Source organism: Xyrauchen texanus, chromosome 21, assembly GCF_025860055.1.
Source record: "Xyrauchen texanus isolate HMW12.3.18 chromosome 21, RBS_HiC_50CHRs, whole genome shotgun sequence".
NCBI classification, from domain to species: Eukaryota; Metazoa; Chordata; class Actinopteri; order Cypriniformes; family Catostomidae; genus Xyrauchen; species Xyrauchen texanus.
Window position 1 is genome coordinate 23,595,480 of NC_068296.1, and position 18,319 is coordinate 23,613,798.

The 18,319-nt window shown below is 37.1% G+C and overlaps 3 protein-coding genes and 1 non-coding gene across 7 annotated transcripts in view; 1 reads left to right on the forward strand and 3 right to left on the reverse strand.

Moving 5' to 3' along the window:
- Nucleotides 1-7,719, reverse strand: part of LOC127661612 (E3 ubiquitin-protein ligase arih1) — a 32,856-nt gene extending 25,137 nt beyond the window's left edge. Inside the window, exons 1-2 of one of the 2 annotated variants that reach the window (XM_052152388.1) lie at nucleotides 7,609-7,719; nucleotides 4,184-4,470 (exon numbers count right to left, since the gene is read on the reverse strand). In XM_052152388.1, the coding sequence (XP_052008348.1) occupies nucleotides 4,184-4,468 (285 nt within the window). In that variant the 5' untranslated portion in view covers nucleotides 4,469-4,470; nucleotides 7,609-7,719. Of the gene's footprint in view, nucleotides 1-4,183; nucleotides 4,471-5,406; nucleotides 5,508-7,608 lie in introns of those variants that run through there. The other variant, XM_052152387.1, reaches the window with a different exon arrangement.
- Nucleotides 5,540-8,734, forward strand: LOC127661618 (ADP-ribosylation factor-like protein 2-binding protein). Of its 2 annotated transcripts, XM_052152406.1 has the most exons (7): nucleotides 5,540-5,639; nucleotides 5,894-5,963; nucleotides 6,056-6,117; nucleotides 6,966-7,072; nucleotides 7,157-7,242; nucleotides 7,647-7,743; nucleotides 8,017-8,734. In XM_052152406.1, exons 1-7 carry the CDS (start codon nucleotides 5,540-5,542, stop codon nucleotides 8,122-8,124), a joined length of 630 nt encoding a protein of 209 aa, XP_052008366.1. In that variant the 3' UTR covers nucleotides 8,125-8,734. The 2 variants fall into 2 exon arrangements, with proteins under 2 accessions (XP_052008366.1, XP_052008367.1); XM_052152407.1 differs by lacking the exon at nucleotides 7,157-7,242 and having other exon boundaries at nucleotides 6,056-6,086; nucleotides 8,017-8,179.
- Nucleotides 8,735-8,973: 239 nt separating this feature from the next.
- On the reverse strand, nucleotides 8,974-15,245 carry LOC127661621 (plasmolipin-like). Of its 2 annotated transcripts, none has more exons than XM_052152409.1 (4): nucleotides 14,953-15,241; nucleotides 11,621-11,794; nucleotides 11,161-11,274; nucleotides 8,974-9,422 (listed from the first exon to the last, which is right to left on the reverse strand). In XM_052152409.1, exons 1-4 carry the CDS (start codon nucleotides 15,082-15,084, stop codon nucleotides 9,315-9,317), a joined length of 528 nt encoding a protein of 175 aa, XP_052008369.1. In that variant the 5' UTR covers nucleotides 15,085-15,241; the 3' UTR covers nucleotides 8,974-9,314. The 2 variants fall into 2 exon arrangements, with proteins under 2 accessions (XP_052008369.1, XP_052008370.1); XM_052152410.1 differs by lacking the exon at nucleotides 8,974-9,422 and adding an exon at nucleotides 10,647-10,710 and having other exon boundaries at nucleotides 14,953-15,245.
- A 609-nt stretch (nucleotides 15,246-15,854) lies between these two features.
- Nucleotides 15,855-15,937, reverse strand: trnal-cag (transfer RNA leucine (anticodon CAG)). The gene has a single exon. It is a non-coding gene; the product is annotated as a tRNA-Leu (tRNA).
- Nucleotides 15,938-18,319: the final 2,382 nt, after the last annotated feature.

An 18,319-nucleotide genomic window follows, 5' to 3' on the forward strand; every position in this document is an offset into this window, starting at 1 on the left:
AGACCACAATAACAGACAAATAATAATAATAATTTTGAGTTTCAATAATGTTCTTTCGTCATTGTAAAGTGCATTTCACATGAGTTGAGTCGAGAGCGTGAAAAACACTTTGGTGTAAAGTCACTTCATAGACTTCAATGTATTCTGCACCGCTGACACGAGTCATGTGTAAGACCCTTAAAGCGTATAAATATCAGTCACCTTTGCACATTAATCATTGGATTTCACAATCACAAAAGTGTCCAATTATGGTTTCAAAATGGCAAATTTCTCTGAAAGGAGAGGTGTTTGGATGCCTGAAATAAAAAATAATTTTATGCATTTATTTATTTTGTGGAATTTGATAATTTTCCACAGCACACCAGTTGGGAAACACTGCCTTATACAATTAGCTTCTGATAGGTGGTGTACTGAATTGGAGGTGTACCCGTGGATGTATTTTAAGGCCTACCTTCAAACTCAGTGCCTCTTTGTTTGACATCATGGGAAAATATAAAGAAATCAGCCAAGACCTCAGAAAAGAATTGTGGTCCTCCACAAGTCTGGTTCATCCTTGGGAGCAATTTCCAAATGACTGAAGGTACCACATTCATCTGTACAAACAATAGTACGCAAGTATAAACACCATGAGACCACACAGCCATCATACCGCTCAAGGAAACGCATTCTGTCTCCTAGAGATGAACGTAGTTTGGTGTGATTGCTGCTGGATGGACTGGTGCACTTAACAAAATGGATGGCATAATGAGGAAGGAAAATAATGTGGATATATTGAAGCAACATCTCAAGACATTAGCCAGGAAGTTAAAGCTTGGTCTTCCAAATGGACAATGACCCCAAACATACCTCCAAAGTTGTGGAAAAATGGCTTAAGGACAACAAAGTCAAGGTATTGTAGTGGCCATCACAAAGATCTGACGTCAATCCAATAGAAAATTAGTGGGCAGAACTGAAAAAGTGTGTGGGAGCAAGGAGGCCTACAAACCTGACTCAGTTACACCTGTTCTGTCTGGAGGAATGGGCCAAAATTACAGAAACTTCTTGTGAGAAGCTTGTGGAAGTCTACCCAAAACGTTTTAAAGGCATTGCTACCAAATACTAACAAAGTGTATGTAAACTTCTGAGCCACAGGGAATGTGATGAAAGAAATAAAAGCTGAAAGAAATAATTCTCTCTACTATTATTCTGACATTTCACATTATTTTTTAAAAAAAAATCTTTTTCTCTGCCTTTTCCTCCCAAATTTGCAATGCCCAATTCCCAATATGCTCTAGGTCCTCGTGGTGATGTAGTGACTCTGTGTGGTGGAGGATGAATCTTAGTTGCCTCCACGTCTGAGACCGTCAATCTGTGCAGCTTTTCATGTGGCTTGTTGAGCGTGTTACTGCGGAGACCTAGCATGTGTGGAGGCTCACGCTATTCTCCGCAGTATCAATGCACAACTCACCATGTGCCCCACCGAGAGAGAGAACCACATTAATGTGCCCACGAGGAGGTTAACCCAACGTGACTCTACCCACCCTAGCAATCTAAGCAACTGGTTGCTAAGAAAGCCTGACTGAAGTCACTCAGCACGCCCTGGATTCAAACTTGTGACTCCGTCTTTACATGCTGAGCTTCCCAGGCCCCGACATTTCACATTCATAAAAGAAAGTATTGATCCTAACTGACCTAAGAGAAAATGTTTGTGTATTTGACAAAGGTGTATGTAAACTTCTGATTTCAACTTCACCATAAATAAGGAAAAGTATAGGTAATCATAAATCTTCACAGGAAAATTAATTGCCAGAGCAAAATTTACTAGTATTATCAAAAGGGTCATGTCCTCTAAAATGGAAATTTTAGGTAATTTCTGGAAAACACTATGTGTGAAAGCGAGTTATATGTCATCTTGCACATGTTCAGCTTGTTACAGTAACGACGTAAACATATTAGACAATTCCTGACTACATTGAACGAATAGAGCTGATGATGACTGACCCTATAGCACAGAACTATAGTACTATAATATATTGTAGTACTAATATATATATATATATATATATATATATACATACATATACATATACATATCGCTCACCTAAAGGATTATTAGGAACACCTGTTCAATTTCTCATCAATGCAATTATCTAATCAACCAATCACATGGCCGTTGCTTCAATGCATTTAGGGGTGTGGTCCTGGTCAAGACAATCTCCTGAACTCCAAACTGAATGTCAGAATGGGAAAGAAAGGTGATTTAAGCAATTTTGAGCGTGGCATGGTTGTTGGTGCCAGACGGGCTGGTCTGAGTATTTCACAATCTGCTCAGTTACTGGGATTGTCACGCACAGCCATTTCTAGGGTTTACAAAGAATGGTGTGAAAAGGGAAAAATATCCAGTATGCGGCAGTCCTGTGGGCGAAAATGCCTTGTTGATGCTAGAGGTCAGAGGAGAATGGGCCGACTGATTCAAGCTGATAGAAGAGCAACTTTGCCTGAAATAACCACTCGTTACAACCGAGGTATAAAGCAAAGCATTTGTGAAGCCACAACACGCACAACCTTGAGGCGGATGGGCTACAACAGCAGAAGACCCCACCGGGTACCACTCATCTCCACTACAAATAGGAAAAAGAGGCTACAATTTGCAAGAGCTCACCAAAATTGGACAGTTGAAGACTGGAAAAATGTTGCCTGGTCTGATGAGTCTCGATTTCTGTTGAGACATTCAGATGGTAGAGTCAGAATTTGGCATAAACAGAATGAGAACATGGATCCATCATGCCTTGTTTCCACTGTGCAGGCTGGTGGTGGTGGTGTAATGGTGCGGGGGATGTTTTCTTGGCACACTTTAGGCCCCTTAGTGCCAATTGGGCATCGTTTAAATGCCACAGCCTACCTGAGCATTGTTTCTGACCATGTCCATCCCTTTATGGCCACCATGTACCCATCCTCTGATGGCTACTTCCAGCAGGATAATGCACCATGTCACAAAGTTCGAATCATTTCAAATTGGTTTCTTGAACATGACAATGAGTTCACTGTACTAAAATGGCCCCCACAGTCACCAGATCTCAACCCAATAGAGCATCTTTGGGATGTGGTGGAACGGGAGCTTCGTGCCCTGGATGTGCATCCCACAAATCTCCATCAACTGCAAGATGCTATCCTATCAATATGGGCCAACATTTCTCAAGAATGCTTTCAGCACCTTGTTGAGCCACGTAGAATTAAGGCAGTTCTGAAGGCGAAAGGGGGTCAAACACAGTATTAGTATGGAGTTCCTAATAATCCTTTAGGTGAGTGTATATATATATATATATATATATATATATATATATATATATATATATATATATATATATATATATATCATACATACACACACACACTATAATATATCCTACACAGAATATATAGTCATGTTAAATTCATCATGAACTAGGCCTGATTTATAAATACTGGTGAGAAGGGTAAGCAAAACAATCAGAATGCCATGTCAAAATACCTCCTCTCGATAGTCCAAACAGAGTAAGCTCATTACTACTGCGTGCGTACGCAAATCTAATTTCACCTTGATGTGATATTTTTGAACTTTTTAATCTAATATAACCAGCCATGATGATGCATCGGTTTCACCATGTTGTATCGGGACCTACTAAGCTAGATAAGTAAAGTTCAAATGCTAGCATAACCTAACCCACATTCCAGCTATGATGAGCTCTTCTTCATCAGACTATTAACAACAAGCCATAAAGACATGAAACATATGTCGACAAGCCAATATTATATTTAATGTAATCTGGAACAGGTTTGCTTGTGATTAGCTTCCTAAACTAGTATGACCCGAAAAGGGGTATGACTATGATTTTGGGTGCAGGTAAACTGAAAGCTGGTACGGCACCTTATGCCATTACTTGCTGTGTAGACGACCAGGGCTTTGAAGGACTTTTAAGGACAGGAAAAAAGCTGGACGTTGCACACATGCTCGTTCAACACTGATCATGACGATATATTTATAATTATGACGTTTTAAATTTCTGTTTGCTTCAAAGCGCAGCTGATGCTTTTGACCCCATTTTTTCCCTTCACTTTAGTGCTGCTAGAGGGGGCAAAGTCTTAAGGGGGATTTTTTTTCTCATTAACAACATTTGTTTATCCAGGGCGATCTGACCCAAAGATGTGCCCGGAAAACACTTACCTGGATGACCTCGTTGACCTCCCGGATACACTCCACCATATGCTGCAGGATTTGCTCGGCGGTGAGAACTTCAAAACGGTAGTCTTCCTCATCCTGTCCGGGCCCCAGGCCACTGCCTCCGGTCTCCCCGCAGTCGTCTCGGTCTCCCCCGGCCACTACGGGATCGACCAGCTCCACCTCCCCGAGCTCCAGGGTGTCATCCGTGGGATCCTCTTCGCCGCTGTCTTCGCTGCATTCCTCTTCCTCGTCGTCGAATTCGTAATTGTAACCCTCGTCCGAATCCATGACTGGGTTCCGGTCAATATTAAGACACGACAAGTGACACAAGTTGATAGTGTATCTTTTGACAGATGGAGCAAAACAAGTGGCAAATCCTTCTTTAGCTTGCTAGCATTACAGCAGCAGAGAAAACAACAACAGAGAAGCGACGCTGCTGCTGGGCCAACAAAGAGACACAGCGTCACGGACCGACGCTCAATGACGTCATGTGCGTGCCACTAAAACAAGACTTATGTCAAATGAAGTTCCTTCAAAATCGAGTTTAGAGAAAGGGGAGATGATGATAAAATATAAATGACATGTCTGTACCTCCCTTTCTTGTCTTACTATTATTTTCTTTGTGTGTGTCCTCTTTTTGTTCATCAATGTAAGTAAAAATAAAAACATGAATCTTCAAATATGCATATGTTGCTTGTATATGTGAACTGTTTACCATAAAGTTAGGGCAAAAAGATAAATGTGTGTTTGTTTTTTAGTATATGCTTATGAACAAGAGTTGTTTAAAATGTTATATTCGTTGTCTACAAAGAACACCATGTAACCTAGAACAATACAACAGGTAAAAAAGTGGCAATAATAAAATAAAAATACAAAAAGAGGAAACAAGTGCCACTCCATATATGTCAGGACATGAGTTAACAGAGCACGTACCTTTATATTGAAGTTTCAAAGCATGTTATTAATTAAAAAACACAATATGCATTGCCCAAGTTTCGAAATAATGCAAACCCAAATATAGGTTATGGCAACACATATATTAATAGACATGTCCTGCCTCTCTATAATAATAAATCAGGTCAGTGTTCATGTTCAAAATAATAACAGGCTAATTTTAAGTGCAAGACAAAATAATCGAAATCTAACCTGTTTTTTACTGAGGTGCTTCTCGCTTCGATATAATCTGTCAAGACATTTCATTGTATAAACATTAAATAAACACTTACCGTCTCACTTGCTCAAAGAAAATTAAAAAGAAGAGACCACTTTGGCTATTAAAGCCGAGTTAAGTCCGGAAATTCCTTTTTCTGGTTTGGCGGTGTCGTCCTGTGGTTGAAAGGGCGGAACTAGAATAAACCAATGTTGTTTCTACCGGACACGTTTAAAATAAGTACGCGTTCAACCGTTGCCGTGGCAGCAGCGACTTCTGGAAGATTTATGATGGATGCTCGAGAGACAAGTAATCTCTTTGTAAATTATTATAAACCTTTGAACTGAAAATTATCAAGGGTGTTTTTCAAACACCAAAATCAACCATCCTGTTGTGTGTCACCGTCCTGCTGTTTAATATAACGCTTCAATCGGGGGCCAGCTAGTATATTGAATGTTGGCGGACCAGTTTGTCATCAGATTAGTTCGTTCGTGGATGTATTTTGTGTCTCTAACATCTAAAATTCTAATTCTATTGTCTTAACTTTTTATTAAACTCATAAGATTTGCTGGGCGGAAACGAGAACATAGTTGAAACGCAGAATTTGGAGGAAGAGGAATTTGCAGTTTCAAAGTGAGTGGTATACACTTTGTGCTTTTCGGGTCAACTTATGTGTAACTTTATCAGCAATTCTCCTTTTAATCCATAGTATTTTGTCTCTACAGGTCATCAGATGCTGATGCAGAATTTGACATGGTAATTGGGAACATTGAAGATATTATAATGGGTATTTATATATAAATTTTTCTATTAAACCATCTAAATATTAATATTCTTTACTAATCATTCAATAAACGAGACCCTCAACCAGTACCCTACTCCTATGATAAATCCATTCTCTTTCCTTTTGTATAACTTGCTGAATGTCATGAAACATTTCAAGAACATGTTACAGTCCACTTATGGGGGAATGTGCTTGTTATAAAGGAATAGTTTACCCAAAAATGAAAATTCGCTCATAATTTCCTCATCCTCATGTCATCCCAGATGTGTATGACTTTCTTTCTTCTGCAGAACATAAATTAAGATTTTTAGAAGAATATCTCTGCTCTGTAGGTCCATACAATGCACGTGAATGGTGACCAGACCTTTTGAAGCTCCAAAAATTACATAATGGCAGCATAAAAGTAATTCGTGCAACTCCAGTGTCTTCGGAAGCAATTAATACATTTTGGGTGAGCAACAGATCAATATTTAAATCCTTTTTTACTAGTTAAAAAGGACTTCAATATTGATCTGTTTCTCACCCACACCTGTCATATCGCTTCTGAAGATATGGATTTAACAACTGGAGTCATATGGATTACTTGTATGCTGCCTTTATGTGATCTAAAATGATGAGAGAATTGTCATTTTTGGGTGTACTATTCCTTTAAAAATATAATCTCAATGCAAAAATAAATGCTGTCCTAAAAAATAGGCCTAATTTTCTTTATGCAAATATATATTTCAAATATATATATATTTATGCAAACTATATATATATAGTTTTCCTTTTCTTTTTATATTGGGGTAAAATGTGACCAAACTACAATATTCCCTGTGGTAAACTGACACATGCAATTTCCTTCCCAGAGGATGAATTCCAACATCTTCAGCAGTCTTTCATGGAGAAATATTATCTTGAGTTTGACAATTCAGAGGAGAACAAGCTCAGCTATACTCCTATATTTAATGAATATGTACGTTGCACTTTTTACCATACATTTATGATTACGTTAAGATGAAAATGTTTCACTGTGATTTTTTACATTTTGCTTTCTTAGATTAAAATCCTAGAAAATCATTTGGAACAGCAGTTGATGGAACGAATACCTGGTTTCAAAATAGATAACTTCACCCATTCACTTAAGTATGCTACATGATTTTATCTGCCTTAAATGGATAGACAGGGTCATAACCACCAAAGACATTGGGCAGTTTCCTTTCAATGTTCAAATTAGTGGTAGACCAACCTGGGTTTTTCAATGGATGATTAATAAACTATGATGTGATTGCGTCCTTTATGCTAGATAAACATATTGACTGTTGATTTGTTAAGGTTTCATAATGCTTCTTGGCCGTTCAAAACTTTTTTTTACTACCATCCCAGTCAGTCTAAATAAGGTCTTCATTTTGTAATACACATCATTTACCACTAGATAGAGGTATTTGACTGTAATGGTGACAGAAATTGCTTTGTACTCAACACCATAACATGTAACAGCGGCGAACATACCTTTGTCTCACTTTTCCCTATGGATGTGTCATCCTCAGGCAGCACAATGATGATGTCTCAGGTGACATACTTGACATACTTTTGACCTTCACTGACTTTATGGCCTTTAAAGAGATGTTCATTGATTACAGAGCAGTAAGTAAAAATCTGTTCCAATTCTTTACATTGCTGCACAAAGCAAAATTCAAAATGTAAACAGTAATGTGTATATTCAGAATTGTGAATGGTTCTTCTACTATTTAGAAGAAAGCTGTTCTACCCAGTTCAAATGTAATTCTTGGCTACAATAAAATAACATTCTAAGATAAAACTTTGGTTCATATTTTATTTCCTACTAGCATTAACAAAAGATGTAAACTTGCATATAGTCTGTGACAGAAACTTATTCGCCCGATCTTCTGTTTATAGGAAAAGGAGGGTCGAGGATTAGACCTTAGTACCGGACTGGTGGTGAAGTCTTTAAATCATGCTTCCTGTTCCCCTTTGCACTGCAGCATGGCCTCACAATCTAGCTGAACCAATGAAAATGGAGACCGCATCGTATGTAAATTAACTTAATGAGTTCACGCAAAAGCCCCCCTCCCCCCGTTTATTGTAAATTCCTTTCTGACAAATCCCAGAGTAAAATACTGTTATACTAACTGGCCAGAAGGGAATCCAAGTTTAATTTAGTTTAATGTTTAAACTTAACATTCTGAACTGGTGAACTGTCAGCTTATCTGGTATGAGTATTCTAACAGTATTTATGTGATCTGACAAGAAATCCTTTCTTAGGTGTCAGTCCTTGCAGCAAAACATTGCTTTTGCTGACCTCATTAATATAGTAAGCTGTAATGATTTGTCCTCTGCCTGAAGTCTGTGAGCCTCCCTTCACTCCCACTCTCTATTTTAATACCTTTTTAATATTACCAAAATAATTAATTTCACTTGATTAGTAAAAAGGGCTTTTGCAATAAAAAATTCTGAATCATTAAGTATTGTAAAATGTGCTTTGTATGATGACAGTTTCTAAATTGTTTTGAAACAGGATGGCACTGATGACACTACCTACTGCTTTTAAAGAAAAATGATCTAGTGGTCAAATAATCTTTTATTTCTAAGTTGATATTTCTCTATGGCATTGGAAGTAAAAATGGGGATGAAATAACTTCCAAACTATATTATCTATCCAAATAATACTTAATGTTGTTGTGTACAGTACATGTTTCAGCCTTTTTACTCTCCTCTTTACTTAGAATGTGTGGTTGTGTATATTTGTTTTATGATGTGTGTTTATATAGAAATGTTAGTGTTGTATGAAAGAAAGAAATGCAATGGTTCTTTAATAATATTTAAAAATGATCACACTTGCTGAAAATGAATAATCAAGTAATGCACACTGAAGTATGATTTTATAGTAATGTAGGAACCTCACCATTAAATACATATTTTCTCATGTCATTTACAAAAATATGATAAGCTGTATGTGTTGATTTGTTGTTGACAGTCTTGGTACACATAATCTCCACGTTATAAACCATTTATCAATACTGCTGGAGATAGTTAACACAAGTTATTGCACATTTGCCAATATTGTGTGGCTTCTTCACTCTGTCATACCTGAAAAGGACTTTTAGTGATTTTACATGATCAGAATAAAATCCTAGAAGTGTCCTTACACAGGAAATGTGTGGATCCACAATGAGAGTGTGTTGAGCATAAAACGTCTACACAGGCACTGTGGTTGCAGCTGCGTTTTGGCTATGACGCCTCCAACCCAAGTAGGCAAAGAAGCTGCTGGCTGTATATAATAGTGTCACCACTATGGCAAAAAACTGCAAGAAGAAATACAGTATATAAATAAAAATAAATAAGACCCATATCATACTACAATGTATTATATTTAAAGGGTTAGTTCAACCCTTCAATTTTTAAATATTTAAAAATCTGCTGAACACAAAAAAAGATTGTTAGAAGAATATCTCAGCTCTGTAGGTCCATACAATGCAAGTGAATGGTGGCGAGAACTTTAAAGGTCCAAAAAGCATACAAAGGTACCATAAATGTTATGACTCCATTGGTTAAATCCATATCTTCAGAAGCAATATGATAGGTGTGGGTGAGAAACAGATTCATATTTTAGTCCCTTTTTACTCTTGATTCTCCTCCCTACCCAGTAGGTGGTGATGTGCACAAATAATGTGAATCACCAAAAACAGAAGAATGTGAAAGTGCAGATTTATAGTAAAAATGTACATAAATATTGATCTGTTTCACAACCACATTTATAATATTGTTTCTGAAGATATTAATTTAACCACTGGAGTCATATGGATTACCTTTATGGTGCTTTTATGTGATTTTTGGACCTTCAAAGTTCTGGCCACCATTCACTTGCATCATATGGACCTACAGAGCTTAAATATTCTTCTAAAAATAATTTTGTTTGTGTTCAGCAGATGAAAGAATGGCACAACGGAGAGCAAATTATGAAAGACTTTTTGGGTGTAGTAGGCCTAAGTATGCAGTTCACAAAAAAATGGCTTGTTTTACACATATATTATATGTTTTACAATATTTTTTTATGAATAAAGGCCTGTTCATACCAAGTATGTTTTTGCCATGCATTGATCGTTCCAAACAACCTTTTGAACTGGAACAATGCATTCCTATAACGCTATTCACATCAGGTCCGACCAATCGTCAGCCGACAATACGAATTTTTTACGGGGATTTTCTCTTAAGACGGCTATGAAAACTGACTGACCAATAAGAAAATATATTTTTGTCGTTTTTCCAGAGTCGCTGCAGCTGCTCAATCCAGCACGTTGGTGGCGCTAATCAATATAAACCGGACGCACAGCTGATAAACGTCCCGGAAATTAAATACTTAAATTGTTGTAGTTCATGAACCCTATATAGGCTACTGCAAACATAAACTCTGTTTTTGAAAGTCTGCTTATGGTGTTTTATTATTATTATTATATTATGCATCAAATTTTATAATATTCCTGTTATTCGTAATGCACATCATTCTTTGTGTATTTATATCACTTTACCTTGTGTTTTATAATCCAGGCATTATAAAAAGAGAAGTTCCCTTAGGGAGTCCATTTGGAATATCTAGTAGCAAAATACACATGCAAATAAATATCTAACAGCGCTCTTTACTCATCTCATTCGCATAAAAACACAGATTCCTCAAAATGCATTAACACCATAGAAAGAACATAATGAAAAAGTTATCTCCTTTTGTGTTCTGCAGAAGAAAGAAGTCTGGGTGAATTTTCACTTTAATCAATATTTCTTAGGAAGTTAGAAACCTAAGGAAGTTAGGTTTGTCATCCTAATTTAGGTCTTGGAGATGCAGGGTGTTGTTAACGCTTGAAGCACGTGACCTGGGTAAGCAGTGTGATGTTATGCTGTTATCAGTGGGTGTTTCACAGATAGTCTTTGCTTTAGGATTGAGGTAGGAAGTGTAGAGTAAGACACACCTCAGAGCTACTCTGTCAGCTCATGGTGTTTGTTTGTGTATGTATGTGTAGTGTGTGTCCAAGAAATGCTTTTACTCACTGCAGAAGCTCCCAGGTGACCATGGAAAAAATGCCAATTGGGTGGAACTGATATTGCATCAGTCAAAAAGGCAGTTAAGTACAGAACAGTTGCAACTGCATAGAACACAAAGAGCTGCAAGGAGGGGAAAAACAGTCAATGAATCATGGCTTTGCAACAAAAAACTAATTAAATGGGTTTGAATTCAATAGTTCATCCAAAATAATAATTATTTACTCGCCTTCATATTGTTTTAAACTTGTATGACTTTCTTACATTTAAACACTAAAAGGAGATAAAGATGAGAAAAAGATGCAATGAAAGTAAATGGTGACTGAATCCAACATTTTGCCTTCCTTATGTGTTCCACGGAAGTATGAAAGTCAAACAAGTTTGTAACAACGTGGGTGAATAAATTATGAAAATTTTGTGTGAACTATCCCTTTACTGAAACAGTCTCCTCTATGACAGTGTGTCTTACCACTAAAGGCCAGGGCACTGACAGAAGCTTCTCATCCAAACTCAGCAATAGCATGATGAACAGGGCAATACTTAGAAACCACAGTGTCACGCTGACAAACATCACCCAGCCATAGGCAGTAAATGTGACGTAGGTAGTACTGGAAATCAGTGCCCACACCAGTAATCCAACAACCTGAACATGGGATGGAGATGAGTGTGTGTTAATGATCAAAAAAATAAATACAGTCTTTGACCTTCTATGAGTTAGAGCAGACCATAAAAACATATGAGGTCTATATGTCTGGCATAATGACAAAATCTTTCAACATGATTACACAGGAAATCAACATGCTACTTCTGAATTTGTATATTCCCTGAAATTGACTCCATTCTTCCTAATTACAAACCAATAGTAATGATGTAATAATGATGAATAATGAAACCAGGAAGTAAGCACATTTACTCAAAGAAACCAGAAGTATTCACATTCACATAAACAATGGTTAGCACAGTTCGGAGGATGCCTTTTGGCTCTTAACTTACATTTTTGCTCCACTGATGGAGAATCAAATCTTCCTTGATATTTAGACATATAAGAGGTAACGGTACTGTAAAAACACACTGTAAATTTCAGAACTCAAAACTTCCTCCACCGTCTAAAAAGAGCATTTATAGTTGCCACCCTGCTGAAACATAGTTTTGAAATCTGTCTGTTCATGACGTCATGACACATTGCTCATTTGTATTTATACATCCCACAACATGCATCATCACACCCTTGGCCCCCACACAATGTGCGTTATGTGTAAACCGTGTTGAGGGGCTTGTTCATTCTGTTCCGACTGAGTTTGCTGAATTTGAGGGGCTGCATGATGTTAGCCAATCATAACAGTGGGCGTTTACATTGAAGTTATAAGGAGGTGCTTAAAATCCAACAGAGGTCCAAAAACAGGGTGGAAAACGATTATATATTACTAAATTTGTAAAGATTTTGTCTAAAACAACTTTAATAACATTATCATTGGACCGAAGGGAAAATTATAAAAAATAGCACTTCCCCTTTAACTTCGCCGTCTTGCCTTCTCTCAACTCCAGTACCTCATATACTCACTGCCTGGAGACGGATGACGTGAGCTCTACTGTCTTCACTCTCATTGGAAGTTGCTCCTGAATGATGCACGTCAGTTTCGTCATTAAATCAATTGCAATTACAACTCATTTTTGGCACCACCTTGTGGACATTTCACACATAAACTTGTCAACAACACTTTCAGCTTCAGCCACTGGGGGAAGTGGTTCAAATTTCGGTAAGCACAGTAGAGGTCTACGCAGGCTTTAAAATGAAGACCGAACCCCAACCCTACCCAAGACCGTGTGACCCGACCGATACTGTCAGATTGTAAGCCCAAACCCAACCCGTAACATCAAATATTAAGCTCAAACTCGACCCAAACTCAAAATCACTGACTCTCTTTATAATGTATTCTCCAAGCAAGTACATTTGTTACAATAGGCTGTATTTTATGTAAGCATCATAGGCAAAATGTGTAACAGTATAGTTACCGTAAACATACACAGTTTTAACAAGGCACTGCAACCCCTCAGCACACCAGAGCAGAAGGGGGAAAAAATTCCTACCATTTTATCAAGCCCTGGAACATAGCTTGGTTCAGAACAATCTTCAGAACATCCAATTTTGTGACACCTGCACTAAAAACAAGCTAGACGTAGCACAACAAATAAAACTGAAATCAGGTGTCTCGAGATGCATTTTAAAAGCTGTAAGTTCTTTTAGCTTGACAGGGTGTCTAAAAAATGTGGAGGTCCTGCAAAAGATGATGGAAAAACAGTGAGACAAGGTGCAACTTTCAAAAACATCCTTCCTGCATATGTTTGCATAGGAAAACATTTGAAATTTGCAAAAACATGTTCGGTGTGAACAACTCCTAAATCGTCAGTTTGCACATGTCTGTGAGAGAGGGCGTGTATGTGAAACAAGTAAGGTAGGTCTATTAATTTTTTTCATTAATTAAATCCCGAAGTCATACTTGAAAAACTGACTCGAACATGGACCGAAACCCAAAGGTTTGTGGGGTCTCGTTGGGCTCAGGTTGCAGACTTCTACAGCACAAACCAGTTTTTTGCATCAGAACTTTCGACCTCCTGTCACCGAATTCACAGTGTGATCAGTCTGAATTATTTGTTGTCACTATTTGCATGATAAGCTTTCAAATGATAGTGACATAAATGTGAATCATTCTGATTATACTCACCAGAGACATAACCCTACAAACATCTATTGTGTATTAGTCAACAATTTCTTCTATTTGTAGAACCATATTTACTGTTACTGCAAGTACCTTAAAGAATGTTTTAGCATAGTTATAATAAATAAGAACAAATAAGAGAATATTTTTTATAGGCAGGCCATTTATACAATGAATATCAAAAGTTCATAATCTATTATTCAACTGATAAAGGTCTCAGATTTCATTCTATGTTTCTGACACATGATACAACAGACTTGCTCCTAAGATAGCTATTAGAGTACAATGTCACAAAACAGTATCATCTCAGGTCAAAGATACACTGAAACGTCAACTACACAAACCTGCTACATTTATATTTACTGTGTTACAACTGTTTTATGATTTCCTTAGTTTTGTTGTAATATGGGTATTGAGCCATTGCCCAGTGAGAAGACAGATAATGATCTTCAAAACTACTGATGTGCATAAATGATTTCCAGTATGTACAATTCAAAAGGCAAATTATTTGCTCATAGTCATATACAATAGTTATTACAGACTGGTTTATTGTTAATACAGCTGAATCTAGTAATAAACTTCCTCAGGAACAGAGCCTTAGTCTTGTGCTTTATCAACATGCTTATCTTGGCTCCATGAAGAAATACACCTTATGCTAAATATGTAACACAATATAAACACTAAAGCCACACCCAGGCAAACCCTGTGTAAGCATGCAGTACTGACTTTTGTAATAAATTGAATATTGGAATAATAGTTGGATGAATCATTATGACTGTAATCAATAGTACACACGTCTGGCTAGTTTTATCAACCAACACCTACATTGTCCTAGTTATGATCCAGAGGCAAACTACGTTTCTCATTAATATTGGCATTCTGCCACAGTCACACAGGCTTCAGTTGCACCTCCATAATTGGTTTTTAAATGCACAGAGAAATAACAAAGAAAAATGGGTGTGAGTGTTTTACAAAGGGAGAAAGAGTAGTTTACAAGAGGCTAAATGAAAAAACTCAAATGTATAATAAAGCTGTGATCAAGCATGAAAACAACACAATACAGTATATATATTATCCAACTTACAATCTCAGCCAGAAGAAGGATACCAGGAATGGTCTTGATGAAGTTTGCATCACCGATTGAAGGGAATCCAAAGCTTCTTTGAGGTTCATGTGAGCTTGTCTGTGTGTTAACCTTCCCAGGAAAATCTGCCATTTCTTCTCTGTATGAAAGACTTGATTTTAACAAGGCACTTGGAGCAAAGAAGACATGCACCTCAGCGGAAACACACTGAACCAGGTAATACCAGTGCAGTCACTACACTCGAAACTCAGCCTACACAGATAATGTTTTTCTTTCTGTTCCTCTCTCTCCCTCCTCCTCCCTCTACACACCTGTGTGTAACTGCAGTATTTACAGTGTGTTCATATAATATGTCATGCTGTTACTTCTGTTTACGTTGTGTAATAAATAACTTAATAAGCAGGCTAAGCTGTAATAAAGTGTGAACCCTCACCCCCTCTCTTATAAAGAATAGAGCAGCATGATCACTTACTAAATAAATAAATAAAAAAGTTAAACGATGTAACTTATTTCAAAATTATGTTTTTGCATAGCATTGCCATCACAAACATTAGAAGTCGAAATCTTTTTTTTACAGGTATGCAACAATACTTGTAAAACTTAGTTAATACTTTTACAAATTCTTTAAATATCTTATTTACTTTAAGCGCACACAGGTCGATAATTTCTAGTAATATCTATTTTTAACATCGCGTTTAGTTCATTGACGTGGTACTATGCTAGTAAAATCACTCTAAATACCTTCATCACTTCATACATCCTGCACTGCAATGATTTTTCTACAGCACTCCTGTATTGAACTTGGCCACTTGCAAAGAAATGCAACTGTCATTAGTCGTATTAAGAATGTACCAGCCGAGAACACATCAGTTCACATTTTTACTTCGTGAAGAAAAAACTTTTGTCAGAAGTGGGATTCGAACCCACGCCTCCAGAGGAGACTGCGACCTGAACGCAGCGCCTTAGACCGCTCGGCCATCCTGACATACAGAAATAAGAATACTTTGGCGTCATAATGAAGCTTCAGATAGCCAATAAACGTGTTGTATGTTGTGATATGCTAAAAAGACTGTTTAAACCTGTGAAAATATGAAGACAAATAAAACACATAACGTTTAAAGTCAAGCCGGTTGAACTAGACAAACATATTAAATACATTTGAGATATAAAAACATCTCTTTTAAGACAAGTGATATTCAGTTCCTTTTCTGGAGGGTCTCCTCCTGCAAAGTTTACTTCTAACCCTACACTAACACACCTACTTTTACTTTCAGGTAATAGGCTACTGAAGACCTTGAAGGTATAGTTCACTCAATAAAGAAAATTCTCTCATAATTTTCTCACCCTTATGCCATCCAAGATGTGTATGACTTTCTTTCTTTTACAGAACACAAACAAAGAGTTTTAGAAAAATATCTCAGCTCTGTAGATCCATACAATGAAAGTGAATGAGGCCAGAATTTAGAAGGTCCAAAAATCACCTAAAAGCAGCATAAAAGTAATCCAAACGATTTCAGTCCTTAAATCTATGTCTTCAGAAGCTATGTGATAAGTGTGGGTGAGAAACAGATCAATATTTAAGTACTTGTATACTATAAATCTTCACATTCACTTTCACATTCTTTCACATAGTAAAAGTGGAAATTCAAAGTAAAGAAGGATTGAAATATTGATCTGTTTCAAACACCAAAGCGATCGGTTAAGCTGGAGTCTTATGGATAACGTTTGTGCTGCCTTTAAGAGATTTTTGGAGCTTCAAAGTTCTGGCCATTCACTTTCATTTTATGGACCTACAGAGCTGAGATATTTTTCTAAAAATCTTTGTTTGTGTTCTGTAGAAGAAAGAAAGTCATACACATCTGAGATGGCATGAGGTTGAGTAAATTATATAATTGTCATTTTGGGGCAAACTATCCTTTCAATTAATTTATTCAGGTGTATTTAATTAGAGTTGGAGCTAAACTCTTCAGGACGTGGCCCTCCAGAACCTTCATAAACCCCAGGGTATTTGTTTTTGCACTGCCTGTGTTAATACTTTATGCTTTCTACTGACATCAAGGGTTATGTTCAGTACCACTATAGAATGGAAAGCTCTGACTAAATACAGAAAACAGGAAATGATGTGTTTGTGGCAATTATAATAACTTTAAATCAATGCTTGGAACTGCATAGTGGTTTACAGGGAGGAAACAATATTTTTTTTCAATCAAGGGTGTAGTAAACATTTTAGAAATGTCTACAGTAATTATACACAATCACATTCATCTCCCCCACTTTCCATATTATTCCAATGGTTATACAGGTTTCTCCCTTTGAATAAATAAAAAATCCTTGTAAGAGAGCCATTGAGAGAGCAAGGCGAAATTTATCAAGATTTCTCATCATTTTGTCACACGCTTGTTTATTTTGCAGAAGAGGCGGGTTTGGTGGAGAATCCATATTTTTCACGAAACCTGACTGTTCCAGCAGTCCTCATCTAAGTGTTACACTCACAAGCACAAAATTATGTTTTTTCCATATGTAGGTGTGGAAGGGTGTTGCCTCCCACCATATCAGCTAGATAGAGATCCTTCTGTGTGGACAAACACCACAGTAGTAATGTGACAGCATGGTGAGAATCCACTGCCGGGTTTGTGGCTACAGAGGTCATTGTTCTTTTCTATTTCTGCCCCAGACAATACAGTAGACACATGACTTTATTTTAGGAACTAGAATTCTAATGACCTATGTGACTCCCATTTGTTAAAAGTCATAATATCAATGAGGAAGCCTACTGGAATTTAATTAACTCCACAAAGTGCAGGGAAATATCTCACTAAATAACGTCAGAAGTTTTAGCTGTTCCTCTTTGTTCTCACCCATTGATCCCTTTGACTTACACTAACATGTCAGAAATTTCCAAGCACCAAATTACAATTTGTTTTTGCACAATACTACCAGTAAACTTTATTTGTCCTGATGGACAGATTTCTTCAGAATTTTACAGAGAAGGTTTGGGGAGGAGTGAAATGTGTTACTTTTGCTTGTTTATGCCAGGAAAAGGTGTATTTGAATCCAACATTTGTAGTTTGACTCATGTTGCCTCAAACACGCTGAAGCATTCATTTGGCTTTACTTTCTCCCACTGCTAAAATTAGTGCTTTACTTAAAAATAGAAAGTAACAAACCATTGGTCAAAAAAACAGGGATGGAGTGCATTTACAAATACTGTGGACGTATTCACTATCCATCAAAACTTCTCTCTTTTAAACAAAGGCCCCTGTGTGTGACCCAGGCCCTTACGGAAAAGTGGCAACTGTTCCAGCAAAAGGAATGACGCAAGTTGTAGTAAATTCTCAAACCTTGATTCTCTTTCCATAGGGGGAAA